This window comes from Pezoporus flaviventris, unplaced genomic scaffold, assembly GCF_033815535.1.
Source record: "Pezoporus flaviventris isolate CSIRO_AGI_PZ_B2104156 unplaced genomic scaffold, CSIRO_AGI_Pfla_v1 ptg000031l, whole genome shotgun sequence".
Classification (NCBI taxonomy): domain Eukaryota; kingdom Metazoa; phylum Chordata; class Aves; order Psittaciformes; family Psittacidae; genus Pezoporus; species Pezoporus flaviventris.
The window spans coordinates 53,157,902-53,176,288 of record NW_026892579.1 but is presented as its reverse complement, the minus strand read 5'-3'; the positions used below and the strand labels follow the sequence as shown (position 1 = coordinate 53,176,288).

General features: G+C 48.2%; 1 protein-coding gene across 1 annotated transcript in view; it reads right to left on the bottom strand.

The window, feature by feature from the left end:
• Positions 1–17,940, bottom strand: part of XKR6 (XK related 6) — a 177,706-nt gene extending 159,766 nt beyond the window's left edge. Inside the window, exon 1 of the mRNA XM_061461059.1 lies at positions 17,138–17,940. Coding sequence (XP_061317043.1) covers positions 17,138–17,871 — 734 coding nt within the window. The 5' untranslated portion in view covers positions 17,872–17,940. The remainder of the gene's footprint in view (positions 1–17,137) is intronic.
• Between the last annotated feature and the right edge of the window lie 447 nt (positions 17,941–18,387).

Genomic DNA, 18,387 nt, shown 5'->3' with positions numbered 1-18,387 from the left:
AAGCCCTCAGAATTCACTCAGAATTCACACTCTTATGCAGGAATCTCCCTAATGAAACCATCAAGGAGACACCAAGTGAAGCAAAATCTCCAAAGCAGCACTGAAGAAAATTTTGCCAAGCTTTAAAACCCCTCAAAGGGCTAAAGTCTTTATTACGGGCTATTAAACACACCACCTCCTCCTCAGGAACGTTCTAAGCCACAAATGCCAGATGACGGCATGATAACCTGCAGGAAAATCATGACGCATCTGCCGGCTCCAATGCCTTTTCTTAAGCCACCTGTGCTCCTTTCTGTTCACCATCAGAAACCCGGTAACAAGCTGCACGGCGGCTTGGCCTGAGATCTCTGAAGATACACAAGCTTCAGTTGCGCTTTCCTACTCCCAGAAAAGCTCTTTCAAGCACTGAAAACTGTTTTCAATAAGAGGTAGGTTCAAAGGAAAAAAAAAGCAATTTATGCTCAAATCGGAACTCCATTAAAAACACCAAACATTGATGATGCTTTGTAGTTTCTTCTGACTCTGGCAGTCATTACAGATCACAGGGAGCTCTGCACAATAGCTAGTTATACCTGTCACCTAGAGCACTGACCCATTCAGCACACAGAGTTATTTAATTCACCAAAGGCATGACTGAAAGACTGCAGGACACCCTGGGAATGGCCCCCATCAAAGCCAGCACACAGCAAGAAAACCCAGCACCAAGTCAGGATAGGTAGGGTAGCAAACAGCCTCATTTCGATAACCCCATTGGTCTGACCCAAGGCAATATAATCTTACCAGACAGCAGAACTCCTGTGGAAGGGTGGAAAGGCATGAGATCATAAACTGACAGAAGATGCCTTTGCTGACTGAATCCAGAGGTTTTAGATGTATCTACCTCTTCACATCTGCACATCAGCCCCATTGCTGTGGTGTGTGGAGCTGCGGAGATAACACAGAATGGGAAATGGTGTATATAGGAAAATAATAGCTACTCCACAGAGCTGGGTAAGCAGCCTAATTTAAAGCAGAAAATTCTTTTTATAATTCTACTCATATCATTAGAAGAGTAATATATATCCTTTAACGGACAAATAAAGTCATTTCAGCATTATCATTAGAATCACTGAGCAAAGGATGCATGAGCAAATTTTATGTTTGGGATGGTAAATTTTCACGGTCATTCCCTACTCCTATGAGTGTGTTTTTCTGAAATCTAATATAGTGCATAACAGCGCTTTCAGTAAAACCAGTCCTGATTTGTCAAGCTTCTAAGCTGCACTTCTATTATGAAACTTCCCTTTTGTTGCTATCTTCTCAGCTAAGCTCTTCATTGTCAGCAGGAAGATGACCCTAAATGACTTCTCCTGCAATGAATGCCTCTTTAACTTAAGTCACTATTAGCTTCTCAGTCTCCAACACTTTTCAGAACTTATCACCTGTAGAGTTATGCTCCCTCAAGCAGGCAGGTTGCCTGTTGAAGACCCAAGCTGGGACTAGTGAGGGTGGAAAAGCCAGGCCAGCAAGGCTGCATCACAGCCTGACAGTGTTCAAGCTTTTGTTTGACAGCTGAAAGACTCTTTGGCTAAGAAATTACAATGACAGGGTTTCTTTCCTTTGATTGCCACTATTTCTCACCCATTACAGCTAGCTGTCTGCTACAAAGCTGGCTGGACTCAGATGGGGTACAGGGGTATGGGGCAGCTGCCAGGCACTGCCTCTGCTTTTGAGACAGATAAGTTGAAAGTACCCAAGTTCCAAAACCATGAAAATTCGTGAGGGTCAATGGCTAGGTGTAACCCCAGCAGATGATGCTCCAGGAGCAGGCAGAGTCAGCCTGGGACAACCAGAAGCATCCCTAGCAAATTTTTTAGGTGACCCAACCAAGTCTGCATAGAACATCAAAGGAAGCACTGAAACTCGACAAAACAAAACCAACCAAACAAAAATGTGCTGTTCACTGGTTTCTGCCACTCTATTCAACAAATATAGCAAGTAATCCAACCCTGGAGAAACCTGGTTTAAAAAAAATTACCACAGCAATTCAATGCACTGATTACACAAAAACTCCAGGTTTCGGAATAGGTAAGATTCCAAATAAAACACTGACCTACCTTACAAGTATTGCTGATGAAAACAACAATACCTTAAAAGACAGAAGTTGCATCACAGAATCCCAGAATGGTTTGGGTTGGGAGGGAGGAACCTGAAAGCTCATCCAGTTGCAACCCCCTGCAACAAGCAAGGGCACTTTCCACTAGACCAGGTTGCTCCAAGCCCTGTCCAACCTGGCCTTGAACACTGCCAGGGATGGGACATCCACAGCTGCTCTGGGCAACCTGTGCCAGCGCCTCACTGGAAGGCTCCCACAGGAGGAAAATGGGTAAAGAAGAAAAAACAGCAGATGGGCAAAGCCAAGGGAGGAGGACATTGCTCATCTTGGAGCTCTTGATAGATATCAGAGTACCACACCCACTCTGCACACACAAATGCAAACTTGCAGTTATGGTTAACACAGATTAAATATCTCACTGAAAGGTTTTTTCTTGAAGAGATGGGAAGAAAAATAAGTTTCTTTAAAAGTAACTGCTCTTTAAGACCAATCAGTAAAAATCCACAGTTTTATGATGGTGAAACTACTCCTAAAAATGCAGACTCCTCTTTTGAGTGAGTAACAGATGTTTTCACTGAGGATTTCAGACAGGAAGATTACGAATGCAATGATAGTGGCAGCCTAATGAAGTTTAGTCTTCAGTTAATTTGCACAGCCAATTAATACTATACCCAGTGGAAAGTGTTACCAAGGCAAGAACTCTTTTGTTGACTGTAAGGGTCAATGCCAGGAAAAATATGCACTCTAAACACGTGCACGTTAATTTTGTACTACGGAGGAGTGAGCATGCTGTCAGTGGGCTGTGGTCCTTCACAAGCAGTATCTTCACAGCAGCACACAAGAACCCAGAGCAGCATCCCAACCAGCAACACTGGCCCAATTATGGTCTGGTTCCTTGAGAGGTCAGGAGGCTTCAACAGCTTTCTGTTCAAGTGAGCCAGATTTTCCACATGGGAAATGGCACTAACAAATTTTCAATGCTTGTTCATCCTCTCCATTTCCCCCAAAACACACTTTCAGGACCGTAAAAGCAATTCTTTCAAAGCAAATGAAAGAGATGTGACCTTCCCAGTTTTTCAGACACCTTTGTTAGGAGGGCTGGTTTACGAATCCCCTAATCCCCTAAAAGAAAGGGGAAAATAATCCAGTCCCAGGCAAAGAAGTCAACAAAGCCATCAGAAATTAAATTTAAACCCTGAATTCAAACTCCCTGCTGCAGTTATGTAGCTCCCGATAATTGCAGTAGCAGGGTTTTTGCTCTGAGGACACAGTTAAAATATCAACAAGGAAAATATAAGGGTCAGCAGCAATTTGCTCCCACTGCTAAAAAACTAGTCACTTCCCAGCAACCACAAAGAGCTTTTTCCTGGTTAAAGGAGGAGCGGGAATTACAGTGAGATCCATGTGTTCAAACAGCAAAGACAGCGGTTCATTCCACAGAGACCTTGATCACAACAAGGAAAGACAATGAGAGCCTTTAACAAATCTCTGATTGTGCAACAAGCCAGACCAGGAAAAAATGTTTTTATAAACGGAATTATTACACTCCAGAGCAGCAAAGTAAAGACTAAAACCACGCTCTGCACAAGGAGTAATAAAGCATCAATTACGGTGATGTTCTGAAGTGGAGAGATTATTCAGGTAAATGCCAGGTTACCCAGGCAGTTTCTGGTACAAAAATGTGGTGTTTAATCTTAGTTTTTGCTCTCCTGAATTTGGGGAAGGAAAATATTTCCCTAACTCAGGGTTAATTTCTATCTTCTTCTGAGAGTATGTGGGTTGTTTCAGCCCACTTCTTCAGATTTTCCTGCACATTCTGAGATATAAGGCACTATCAGAAAGGACCAAACAGTAAGACCAGCCCGTCAGGGTTCATCTGTCTCTTGTGTTCACTGTCTAACAAGCAGATTTAAAATTGGAGTTTGCATCCCCATCAGAGAAGCCACATCAATTTTAGAGCAGCGGAGGAGATCTTGAGAACACTGAACTTAGGGATGCCAAGATTTTTACACAATAAAACTGCAGCAGATCAATCATAACTTTTTGCAAATCCTAAATGACACCTGAAGTCCTGGCTGTACTCATCTGCTGAAGGATGATTAAGTTGAAAATCTACAATTACTTCTAATCTTAAATAACCATTAGGATTTTAACTCCCAACATACAATAGCTAAGATGTGACATCACTGGGAGCTTTTTGAAACCAATCAATAACTATTAAAGCTGGATCCCATCAGCTACCACCAGGTATTAGCCACTTTCTCAATATTTCAAGTATGAAGTTATTCTTAGGAACAGTTAAAGTAGTAAAATGAAGTGGTCTCATACTGACACTGCGATAAATATGAGATTAAATATAGAACAAATTTATTACTCCCTGAAGTCCTACTGAGTGTCCTGATTTTTCTGTATCCACAACAGCATGGCTTACTTTGATGTGTTATTATCCCAGATCTAAAGTGCACAATCGAAAAGCAAAGAGCATGCTGGTTCAAAGACCTAACCCAGCCACACCAGGTCCAAAGCAAATGCCAAACTGAACCTCCAGATCAAGATGATGGCCCTCTGACAGGCATCATGCCCCACTTAAAGCAAGTGTCACGCACACACACAAGTGATTTGTGACACTGAGCATGTGTGACACATCGCGGCACCCCTGGAGTGCCTGTGGGCTGACAGAGGAACATGCCTGCAGGAGACGACTTTTCCCAATACCCTGCTTTGAAGAAAGCAGAATAATCAGCCCATTTTAAAACCACTGTTTTTAAGGGCTCTGAGGAGTTTTAAAGTTAATCAGCTAATTACTCAGCTTGCTTAAAAAAAAAAAGAAATGAACCCATGAATTAAGCTCAGCCAGGTCTGGTGAAAATGGGTGGCACCAGAAGTGCATATTTCTTGCTTGCTGCCTGTCCTGTGCTCCCAGGATGGTCCCAGCTTGACCCCACAGGTCCTCACTGCAGAGCAAAATGTGCTAAAGACAGCTTCACGAGCAACGAACCACATCCTCCCCATCAGCATCTGAGCTGGAAGGGCTCAGATGCTGACACCAGGACACCAGTATTTGGGTCTCAGCTAGACAGACATGCCTAGGCACTTCTCCCTTCTCCATCACTCACCTGGGGGTTTCACCCTTAAGCATTAATATTGAAGTGACCAAGTGAATGTCAGTCTCCCAAAGGTGATTTTTACAATCTGATCCAATTTAGGGATTTGGGCTCCACTACTGGGGCATACATATGGGTCATAAAATAAATTTCAACCCAAACAGGTAAACCACATGGCCAGGTCTGAAAGCTAGAAGTGGATATTGCTAGAGATTCCGATACATTGGATACACTTTTACCAGCTGGGAGAAAAACCCCACATATTCTCCTCAGAAAATAAAAATTAACCCTAAGTAAGAGGAGTATTTTCCTTCCAAAAGTGTTGTACCCTTTTGGGCTCCTCCTTGAATATTAGGGATGCTGTTGCCTATGTGGCTCAACCACTATAGGACCATCTCTGGCACAATTTTGGCTAGGACTTACCAGCCCTCACCCCAGCAGTTCCTCAGTGCTGCTCAGGCACAGCCCAGAAACCATTCCCAGCTGGCAGCCTGGAGGCAATGACCCTCTCCCAAAAGCCAAGAAACCTTAACATGATAGAAATGGTCTCGCTATGTCAGCCCATCTCAGGGCCAGAGGACAAAACCTGCCACTACTCAGCTTGCAAGTGGAGAAATGACCACTGAGGGTGAGCTCCCAGCAGGCGAGAGGAAGAGGGCTCTACACTCGATGGGTGCACATGGTAGGATTTTGTAAGTCTTTCATCCAAGGCAGCAACTTGAACAGGAATGAGATGGACCCATAGAGGGGCTCCTGTAAAATCCATAAGTGAGCTGAATCAAATTTGGGACTGGACCCTTTCCCGATGTCAGTGGTACGATCCATTTACGTCAGCGTGTGACAAAGGAACAGGACTGACAAGGACTAAGGTAAGATTAAGCATTCAGGAGACAAGCATGTCCTTCACAAAAACAAGGGCACGGAAGTCTATCACACTGCCTTTGACACAGCCACGTGCTGATGCGAAAGCCTCAACCTCCAGCTCCTGCTTTGGGTCTGATGCACATGACTTGGCAAGGCGCTGCTGCAGCTCTCCCCTATGAAACCACTTCTTCCCCAGCCCAGTCGTAACAAACGCTGGGAAATAAAGCATTAAAGCAACCTCTTGCCATATCACCGTGTCAACGTGACAGTCTGTGTATGATGACTTCACACTCTAATGTGAGTTCACAGCTTCCCAGGACTTATAGCCCTAAGTCTCTCGCAAGGGAGGAACAGACGCATTCCTGCAGTCAGTGCTTCGAGAGCCGTGGATGCACGCTGTTCCAAATTATTTCCATCCGTAATTAATATTCATAAATGAGCCACAATACTGCACCTTCAGTCAGCCGTCACACACCACCCACACTAGATGAAAGGACAACTGCACGAGATAAGCAGTTTACTGGATCAAAAGGCCCCTTTAGATGAGAAGGCAGCTATTGCAACAGTGTAAAACTGACAGCATCCCATCGCGGGTGTACGCATGGAGGAAGTATCTGCAAATCTCCCTCTTTAAACCAAAGATTCAGCACAGAAAATGCACAGCACAATTATTATTTTAATTTATCTGCATTTTCCTGCCTGCTCAAGGCTTCAGCTGAAGGTAGGAACTTACGTTTGAAAAGCTGGCATTTTACGTCACCAAAAATGGCTACTTCAAAACCCTCAATCGACATTCAATTATACCATTAATTTAATTCCCTGTCCCTATTGTCAGCATTGCTGCCCCACCAGTCTCCAATGGTTTTGGGCAAGGGCTTTGCCTTCAGCTTTTGCTTTTACCTGCCACTTACATCTTGCTCAAGCAAGATCATAAGGTGCTTTCTCCCACCCATCTCCCCAAACTCAAGACTAGGTGGTGGAAATCAAGGATCTCACCCACCCATGCAAGACAGTGGCTTGGGGATAAGGTAGTGCCTGCATCTGTTGAGCACTAGCCCTGCACAGACAATAAATTAATTAAAGAGCCACCTGACAATCACATTAAATCCACTAACAGCAATGGAAAGCTTTTGGTCTGTTAATTTCCCCTCTATTTGCACTAGTATTTCCCAGGGATAGTGGCAAGACAGTTGAAACCAGCAAAGACAGGTTTATTGCCCACCGCTTTCCTCCTCAGCCTCCTCAGTTCTGCTCCTCAGCCACGAGGGACCGAAATAGTCTGCCCAGGGAAAAGCATATTTACACCCATTGCCAGAAAGGGAAAGTATAAATATTGCCAAAGCTTTATGAAGGCTAGTACTTACAGTCATGCTTTGAAAGGGAAAGAATAAAGCAAAATATTCAATTAGAAAAAATTACTATAATTGCAGGTTCTATTTTATCCCTCCATTAAAGCAATAAAGTGCCTCGAAATATTGCTGAGCTGGGATACAGAGCTTAGTGCTACTTAACATTTTAATATACATTGGGGGGCCTAATTTAATTTAGATCTGTGTGAGGGTCTTCCTTCCTCCCTGGCACCTACTCTCTCCCCCTCCACTTCTTAAAATATGACTGGATATAAATGCATGCTTCTCCCCCACACCAAGGGATGTATATGCAGAGCTGAGGCTGGACATATATTCTGACACACGCCAGCATGCCTCCAAAGCAATGAGGACATCAAGTGCATACACACATCGCTCCACAAATGCAGAAGCCCAGTTCAAAGTGCTCTTGCCTGCACCTGAAAACTCTGATGTATGAGTTTGGGGTTTTTTTATATTGGAGGAAAATGTCCAGTTTCTGCTCCCTGAACATGTAACAAAATCCGCTTGGAAATGTAAAAATCACACCATTTTCCTCTAATAACACATTAATCCCATGGGAAGGGATTTGCTATTGGAAGTCGTTGAGCAAGCAACTGCCGAGGCTAAAGAAGGGGGGGCTCTTACTCCCAGCCCTGCCTCTCGCCATGCTTCCTCCACACTATGATGCTATGAGCTGCAGTTTTCTGTCTCCCTTTGTGACAGAAGATAAGTGAATCTTATTTTAGGGAGCCCTTCATTCTTTTAATTAAACAAATTAATATCACTTCTCCATATCACATAGCCTCTGTTATCTTTCGTGAACTCCTACAATTCTGTTGAAAAGATATATTGAAAAACCACTAATTGAGATAATCTCTGGAATTCAAGAGTTGGTGTATTTTTAACCATGTTTTAAAACTATTTTCCCTTTGTTTCTGGAATGCCTCCCATCCTTCCTCCCATGCCAGACTGTTTACATTATTTAAATGCCTTCTGCTTATACCACTCTTTACAATTTTTACTTCAACAACAGCGGCCTCCATTGCTCTTTTTTCCCTCACTTAGACATAACTGGGATGAATTCCAATCCCAAACTCAAAACCACTCCTGGTGTTTTACTGCTGTCTTCTGTGTTTGGTACATCCAGCAATGCATTACTGCCAGTCCTGTCATCTGGGACTGCCTGTGGGGGGGGGAGCCAAGCTTGAAGAGTTAAACTCTTCTTCTTTTATAGCAGAAACCAGGGAAACGGTGATTCTCCCCAGACACAGGAATCCTCTGCAAATTCACAAGGATACTTGTCATCCTCACGCTTTAGCAGGCAAGTCTGAGCCACCCCCTAAGAGGATGGGGAGCCCACCGCTCTTTTATTTTTGTAGGGACCTAAGTCCAGCGCTCCCCATGCACACAGAAGGATGGCCTCACAACCCTGCCCCACGGAAACCTCTGTGCAGCAAACCCTGCAAGCCAAAGGAGTCTCCGACAGACAGCCTCACTTCCCTGTCGCTTGGGTTTGATGTGCCTTTTTCTGCAGGTTTAATTAGAAAGCTGATAAAGGCAGCTCCAGGTGCCAGAGCCTTTTGCATTGTGGCTTCTAAAGAGTTTTAATAAGAGTTCCACCAAATTGGTGGGGGGTTTACGGCACATTTTTCCCACATCAAGATGACCTGCAAAGGTAGCAAGGGTGATATAGCACAACAGCCTATTGAGTTTTTCCAGCATGAGTGCAGACCTCTGCAGTGTTAATTTAAGCCTATTCACAAACAGGCTTGTTTTCCTTAGACCTCATTCCCAGACCATCTATGGCATGGCACTAAAGCAGCACTTATGATGCACTCCTGTCTTAGTCCTATTTTGTGTGGGGTTTTAGGATGAGTGAGAACACACCTATTTCCTGAACCCATCCTGTGCAAAAGGGGATACGATACACAGATATTTATTTGGGATGCAAAAATTTTCAACAGCTTCTGCAGCAGGTAAACCGAATCATCATAATGTGGAACCACACAGGCAGCGCAGAGGAAGTGGAGGTCCTCGCAATAAGGGCTCTGGCCTGGAATACAGGAGGTTTCAGCAAAGCTGCCAATTCTGCAGATCTTCTGTGCAGCCAAGTCACTTAAGGACAGAGTGTGAATATTTCATAGGTGAACCTGAGCTCTCACAGATTTCAGAAGAAAGGAGACGTGAGGAGAAGCACAGTCTTCAGGTCCCATTATAGTTTCGGGGACACATTTAAGATTGCCTTTCGCTCTATTTCTTGTCTCTTGGCCAAGATCCGGCTTTGCTCTGGTTCAGCTAGGGCTTTGAGGCACAGATGCAAGGAATAACACCTCCAGTTATACTGAAGTAATGGAAGCACTGAGTCCATGGGTCAGATTTGCACAGGGGTGGACAAAAAGCAACTCCTGAGACTCATCCCAAGTGATACAAACATGGCTCCTATGCTCAAGCAGTTACATACAACCAAGCACAGGCTCAAACTGGAATACAGGGTGGTGGGCAACACAAATTCCCAGGGTGGGGGGATTTGCAAAAAATATAAATACAAAAATCCAGGCATGGTGAGCTGCTGCGGGCTGCTACCAGCTGCCCCGGAGACACAAACGAATGCTTAGTCCCACAACCCAGGAGGTTTCTAAAGCATCCTTGACACTGCAGGCACCACACGGGATGTGCCTGTTGATCTGCCTTGCAAGGTTGTGCTGTTCCGCTTCACAGGGTTAGAAACATGAGCTGTTCCTCCCACTGCTGGACTGCTGCTAGGCTTGGGGATTTTCTTAAGATCCTTCCACCAAGGAAAGCTCTTTCCCCATTTTTCTTAGGATCCCATTTGGAAAAGCATCTCAGTACCTTAAAGCAGCCATAGCAGACTAGGGCTTCAGTCTGAATCCCAGCACATCAGAAGAAGGTGGGTCAATGAAATAACAATATTTGAGCACATATTCTTTGCTTATGCCTTTAATTACAATTTAAATTTATCTCTAGCTATAGCAAAGCATTACTCTGATTCATGGTTCCTCCTCCCTAAAAGCTTTCAGTTGTTAAAACACTGCCTTCTGCTACCACTGATTTTCATGACAGTCAGGTGCTAAAAATCAAGCCAGGATTCAAGAGAAATAAAGTACAGGGAGAAGTTATGTGAGGGATCTAGACTTCTCCATAGGCTCACCTTCATTCCCCAAGGAAAATTACATGTTTGACGTCCAATTTCTGTTCCTTGCAGTCTCAAGACAGTGAAAGCAGCTCCCCTCCAAAGAGATGCTTTATCACCATCAGTTCTACCTCCATCCTTTTCATTAAAAGAAATGCTCCCCGAATAACCTACATTTGTACTGGGAGGAGAACTACAGCAAGGAATAAAGCTGGCTCAGTGCAGCTAAAAGCAAAATGGAAGTGTCTAGAAAGGTGGGAAGTAGAGAGCTCGCAATTTTAACATACTAAAAAGGTGAGCCATCTTTCCTCCTTCCCTTGGCACCCTGCCTCTCCTGCACCAGGAAAGGCACTTTCAGGTTGCCGCTGGCATTAGAGATAAAGCCGTAGGGCACCTGGAAAAAAAAGGCACAGCTGTCTTTCCTAGAGTTAAGTGTGAAGTCTGAGCAACTGAAAAAAACTGTTCTGGTCAAAGACCCTGCAGGTAGTACCACTTAGAAAAGCAGCCTGCAACCCAGCATCAAAGAGTCATCTTCCCTTACAGATTTCAGACCCCTGGAGATGGTCTCTTGAAAGTAACTAGCACCAGTGTCCTCACCTTGAAAGCCATGGAAACTTTATGCTGGTTCAGTCGGAACAAAGTCAGGTCACCAAAGCACTTCTACTTCCCCGTCCTCCTCCCCAAACAGCATGGGAGAGAAGTGATGAGCTGCTGTCACTGTATGACCACCTTACCCAAACTGCCCCTACTGTCCACTTGGATCTTCTTCAACAGCATCATCACATCCAGGAGGAAACCGATTCCAGTTTCTCCTCTGAATCCAGCTCACCCACACCATGCTGTCACTTCAAAAACATGGAACTGCATGGCAAAGAGAACTCCCACCAGGTCAAGGCAGCACGTTAGTTATTCCTCCCAAGAAAAGGTCTGGAGGAAACTCTGCCCTCCCAAGGCTGGCACAGCAGATCTGCTTCAACATCTGTGGTTTGACCCCCTCTAGTGGGTAGCACTCAACAAGACACAGAGCCTCACCACCACCCCACAACCAATGGAGACCCTACTCAAGTCATAAAGCCTTTTCTCATTATGATAATGATGATGATGATTTTCCCCACATACAACCTACCTGCCTTGCACTTCAGATTCAATGTCTTTGGACCTCTACAGACATAGCCCAGCACTTATGTAGATGCTGCAGAAAACACTAAGAAATGGGAGCAGAGCAGGTAAGATTTTTGCAAGGGAGAACCACCTCACAGGAAAAAAGTTATACCCCAGCCCTGATTTTGTAGGGAGAACATATTTATCATCTATCGCAGAATGTCTTCCCTCTGCCAACTTGTCAGAAGCTGACAAAACTCCATACTATAAAAGCAAGCTGTTAAAACTTGGCTAAAGGGAAAAACTTAGCTGCCAGACAAGCTAACCAGAAGAAGCTGAAAAAAATATTCAAGCGTGCCAGGGAAGGCAGTAAATTTACAGAAAGCCTCCACAAAGCTGAACATCCCAAACCAAGACAACGAGGCAGCATTAGGTCAGTGGCTTCTCATTCATTTGTCACTTGACAAGCAGAGTTCTCCCACTCCAAGGGACTTGGGCAGATACATTAAAAGCTGTAGCTGCCTGTATTTCTAAACCACCCAAAGTAGCATGTATCTAACTCACAGTTCATCCCGGAACAAAGTATTTTAGTAGAGCCTAAACCCACTCACCATGTAGTCATTAAATACCACATATTCCATTTAAACCCATTGATTCATCCTTCCACCTCCGGGCATGCCAACAGATGAACAAGTCATACATTTAGTCTTTCCATTAATGAACAAAATGTTAAGTCTTTGCCTAAATTTTGGGATTTTTTCTTTTAACTGCACATATACGTAAGGTGTTTTTAATGTCAAAAGAGTGACATGAGTTGTTCTGGTTCGGTCGTTTTCCTTCTAAATGTGTATTCATTAAGTTTTCAAAACAAAACCCATAAACATGTTATATTCAAGTCAGGACACTTAACCGTTACTGACAGTTTAACAGACACAGCAATTTCCAGCTGATCAGCATTCATTTCAGCTCAAACTACACATACTGTTAATCCAACAGAATCCAATAATGTTTTCTTTAATAGTATACTGCAACATGAAGGATTGTAGTTTACACTCTAAACCTTGTATTCCAGGACTGTAATCATGACCCACTAACCCACTTATAACAGAGGTTAAAGAAAGGTACGACACGGCAGTAATACTCCTGTCATTCATACAACTTGTGCAACTATCCAAGATATAAAAACTTCAAGTCAAAAACTATTTCTCATGAATTTTACACAGCTGAATGACTTCAGCGAAAGCAACAGCCCTGGCAAGCTTTGACGACAGACCTGCCTTTAGCCTATTTCCCACGAAACCACAGCACTGCAGCATCCCTCCTCAGTGAAGAGCCCTCCTGCAGTTTGTAGTGCAGCAGCAGCTCAGTAGTGAGCGTAACATGCCCCAACCAGCATACTTCACTTGTTGGATAGACTGGCTGAACTGTTCTAGCTCTCAAGATAATCTAAAAGATTTGAGATGAAAGGTGAAAACCAAAGATTTATAAAGAGAAGAACCCCAGGACGTGAGCTTTATCAGTGGGAATGCCATTTGAGATCATACTGCTTCAAGCAATATATATACACACACACATATCTATGTACACACACATTTCTACAATATGTATACTTTTTTCACATGTATACTTTCTTTGCAGCAGCCACTACAGGCAGGCAGTATTAACACAGCCTTTGGTTCTTAGCTGAGCATGAAACAGCCACAGACAAAAAAACTGAACAAGAATATCACTAACACACAAAGTACATGCACTGACCAACCCCTCAGCACTCCTGCCTCATCACAATTCACTCTTTGAATAGGACAACAGAGGACATGAACAGAATACAAAGCCATATCCAGACTGCTCAAACCCAAGAAGATTGTCTCCCACAATCCTGACAAAATAAGGAGACAACCTTGCTAAAGTAAGAGTCTGATGTATGTTTATATTTCTGCCATAAAATGTTATTTATATATCATCTTATTGTCAACATTTAGGAAAAGAAATCCCTACAGGACCTGTGTTATCCCCCAAATCAAAACCTGTATTAACTAATGTATTCAGGATGAGAATTCCTGTACAACTCCAACCTGCTCCCTCCATTCTTTACAACTTTGCTTCCAGCTGCTGAGCAACAGCCACGCCAGCCTCTACGTAACGTACGATCCCGATTACGCTACAAGCAGTCACAGCGCGTACCCATGATCACGCAGGAAACCAGGCTGGGTGCGTAGGCACCGAACTCACATTGCCTGAGGTCTTCCTCCTCCAGCCCCAAGTACAAACTTCCTACCAGCACAAAGCTATTTAGCTGCAGGCAAGCACCGCTAAAACAGTGCTTCCCAGTATTAGTCCATCAAAACATTCAAGATTAATTTTAATGATCTTTGCAAGATCTATAGTGGGAATGCAGAAAGACACCCACGTGGAGGCTAGCCTGCAGATCCCCATTAATTCTTGCTTCGGACATACTGGGAGTCAGCTTCATGCTGACACACTAAACAGCATGCCTTAAAGAGCAGGAGCCGTGTGCTAGTGGGATTAGTGATCAACAGGAGAGAAAGATCCCTTATTTCATGTGAGGTGATCTGGTCTGTGAACTCCTTCCGGAAGTCCCAGTCCCTCAGAAGTAAATGGTTTTCCTCTGCATTAACAAAAGAGGGGAAAACTCTGGGCAACTTGAGCTTTGTGGCTTACATTACCAAAACCAAATAAATCGCCCCTCTACAATGGACCCCCTCTGTCTCTGCCAGCATCTCTTCAGTGTCCCTCTCTCCACCTGTTCACTCAGGCGTGCGATGGCATGGGGTGTTTTTGTAAACCGGCTCTCACCACAGCTAACACACAATCATTTCTTTTCCCTAGCTCCAAGAGGAGAAAAATCCAACTTGCCAGAGGAGCATCTGCATCGAGAACTGCTTTTGCTGATGGGATCAGGGAAAGCAGGAGAAATGCTCGCATACCAGTTCATTACCCTTGCACGCATCACCCACAGGCATCCCCCTCCCGCCATCCCCCAGACCAGATACCGGATGCAATAAAGAAATTAAAGAAATAGAATAAACCCCCAAGCAGAATTTGAGAACAAATGTGCTTTGAATGCTACACAAATGACATTGAAGACGCAGAAAGAAATATGTAATTGCTATTGCACTGCATGATTTCATGGGCTTATTTCCTAGGTACCCATTCCACATACCCTTCCCACAAAGATCCCCTCCCCTCCACCCCCTTGGCTTCTTTAATGAAAAATAAAAACCCAGCAATCTTTGATCCTTGAGGATTATTTTTAAAGCTACAAAACCCAACCAACCCCTTCTGCAGCCTCTTCCCTCTAGTCTAGCCCATCTATGGGGTGGAGGGGTGCATCCACAACCCAGAGACCTCCCTTTGCCCTCCACCCTCCACACACTTCACACCCCTTCCACCTCACTATGCTGCATCCCATCTCAGAGGACACTGGGCAAAGCCAGGTCTTTACAGCTGTCCTCACAACACCCCTTTCAGACAGACCAATATCTCTGTGGAAGTGTTTGCATCTACAGGCTTTCATCCTGGAGAATCCCTCCCTGCCTCCTCCCACATCCCATTTTTGGGGGAGGATAACGCAATTTCCAGTTTACTCTGAAGGATGCTGTTTTATTCCCACTGATCATGGGGTCAGTTCACAGTCCATTCCTCCAAGCAGTTATCTCCTCCCAGAGGGGAACAATCCCTGTCTCTGACCTTCATCCTCAGACAGGCAACCCCACCGCCGTGCCCGCTCCCCCGCCACCTGGCCGAGGAGAAGGTTTCTTCTCTCGCCAAAGCCACAGCCGAGGCATCACGATGCATTTTTCCACTCCCACAGCCCGCTCCTTCGATGCGGGGGGAGCAACGAGCCGGGGGCTCCCCCATCGCCCTGTGGGGAAAGGTTCTTGGGGACAGATGTGACCCTCACCCCCTTGTCATCTACCGGGGGGAGGACACAATCCATGCAGGCGGATACCAGCCCTCTGGAAACAGCACATCCCAGCGCTTGGCAGCCGGGGGTCTGCCACCCGCCCCCCTGCAGACCCTCCCTGGAGCAGCCCCCCACTTGCTGTGGGGCCCTTCTCTTGCCCCGCCACCCCTGCTACAGAAAGGGAGCGGTGGGGCAAGCCCTCCCCAGGGCCACGGGACCTCCCCCTGCAGCGCAGCTGCCATGTGAGGGTCACCCCCAGCCCCAGGCCTGCCTTCACTCCGTCACCTCCTGTCAGGAAGAGCAGCTCCACCCCCCCACTCCCCGTCCTGCCCCGTGTCTGTGGGGCAGCAAGAGTCCAGTCCACCCCTTGAGGCACCATCTACAGCCCCACGGAGCCAGAATCCCTTCCAGAGCCCCTTACATCCCCCGTGCTGGGGGGGACATCACCCTGTGTCCCCTCGAGGCTGTAAGGGGACAGCAGCCCCCACTCCCCTTGCCCCAGCCCCACATGCTCACTGAGGGGGCACCTCTTCTCCTTTCAGGGCTCTCCTCAGTGAAGCAGGGCTCACCCCACATCTCCACATGGCAAGCACTGACCCACGTCCTGCTTAGACCAACGGACCCCACTCCTCTCAGCTCAGTCCCACAGACACCTTTTAGGAAAGCTTCTCTTCCCCTTGGACGCCCCCTCAGCACAAAGGGGGCTGTCACACCCTCTCCACCTGGGGGAGCACTGACCCACGTCCACCTTGGACCATGAGGTGACAACAACCCCCATGTCCCCCACCTCAGCTCACCCAGGCTCATTCTGTGCGGATCTCTTCTCCTGTGTCTCCTCACCCAAAGTATGAGTAACCCCTAAACCTCTCCTCCTTCTCCCTGCGAGGGTCACCACACTAACCATGACCACCTCAGACCAAGAGGTGAAACTGACTCATGCCCATTTCAGATCAGGAGCTGACAGTGACCCTCATCTGCCCCACCTCAGCCAGGGGACAATGAGCCACCTCTGCTTCAAACCATGATGCGATGCTGACCCACGTCCACCTCGCACCACTAGGTGATGCTGACCCACATCCAACTCAGACCGTGAGGTGACAGTGATGGCCATCCACCTCATCTCAGCTAGGGGACAGTGAGGTGACACTGACCCACATCCAGCTCAGACCATGAAATGACAATGATCCCCATCGGCCCCATCTCAGCCAGGGGACAACATCCCACCTCAAACCATGAGGTGACACTGACTCACGTCCACCTTGGACCGTGAGGTGACACTGACACACGTCCACCTCGGACCATGAAGTGACAGCTTCCACCATCTGCTCCATCTCAGCCAGAACACAGCGACCTACCTCAAACCATGAGGTGACACTGACCCACGTCCACCTCAGACCGCGAGCTGACAACAACCCTCAACCGCCCCACCTCAGCCAGCGGACAGCGACCAGCTCTCGGGGCGCGCCGACCCACCGCCATGTCGGGCAACGAGCTGCCGGCCACCCCCGTCTCCCCGCCCGGCCCGGGGGTACCCGTCCGCCCCCTTACCTCCAGACCTGCCCCATCTGCAGCAGGTGGATGACGGACTGCCAGACCCAGACGGAGATCCTGCAGAGGCGCTGCGCCCCGGGGGTGGTGGTGCCGCCGGCTCCTCCTACCCCGCCGGCGGGTCCCCCCCGGCGGCCGACGGCCCCCATCATGGGCGGCCCGCGGCTGCTGAGGCCCTGCACGGCGCCCAGCCCGCCGCCCGTGTAGTCCTGCACGAACCAGCGGAAGCTGAGGATCTGCACCAGCACCGAGGGCAGCAGCACGAAGGCCAGCGTCAGGCCGCACCAGACGTAGTCCCGTCGGCCGTAGTGGTGCAGCGCCAGCCACAGGTCCGTGCCCACGTCCCCCAGCAGCACCAGCAGTGCCAGCACGATCCACAGGCAGTCCAGCCACGGCCGCTCGGCCGCCTCGCCGACCTCCGGCGCCCGCGGCGGCCCCTCGGCGGCGGGGCGCGGGGCCAGCGGCTCGGCGGCGGCGGCGGCGGCCGCCCGCCCGAAGAGGCTCCGCAGGCAGGCGCTCCGGCAGCCCCAGTAGCACGACGACGTGTTGCAGCAGTGGCAGATGTGCAAGGAGCTGCTGCCGCCCGGCTCCTCCGCGCCCTCGGCCGCCGCTGCCCCGACGCCGCCGGCGCCGCAGACGCCCGCCGCTGCCGCCGCCGCCGCCGCCTCGTCCAGGTTGTGCAGCTGGGCGAAGCCCACGCCGCCGCCGCCGCCGCCATCCGACTTGGCCGCCATCTTGCTGCCGCCGCCGCGTCTCCGGCCCCTTCGCCGGGCGCGCTCGCTCGCTCTGCCCCCCCCGTCCCCGCTCCCGGCACCCCCCCACCCGCCGCCCGCCCGCCTGCCCGCCCGCCGCTTCCGGGGGCGGCGCTTCCGCGCCCGCGCAGGACGGGCCGGCCCGGGCCGCCTAGCGACCGAGCGGGGCAGCGCCGCGCCGCGCCGGGCCGGCCGGGGACAGACGGGCCGGGCCGCTGCAAGCGAGCGGGCCCCTGTGCTGCCCCGGCACCTGCCGGCCCCGCGCTCGGTGCTGCTCTCTGCCGGCACCCCGTGCACACCGGCACCCGGAGCTGCCCTCCTCCCCGCTCCCATTGCACCGGCACGCAGCGCTGACCGCTGCCCGTTCCCATTGCACCAGCTCCAACCGCACTAGCAGCCGCTGGTGTCCTCTGCCCGTTCCCGTTGCACGGGCACGCAGCGCTGCCTGCTGCCCTATTCCTATTGCACCAGTTCCAATTTCACCAGCACCCACTGCTG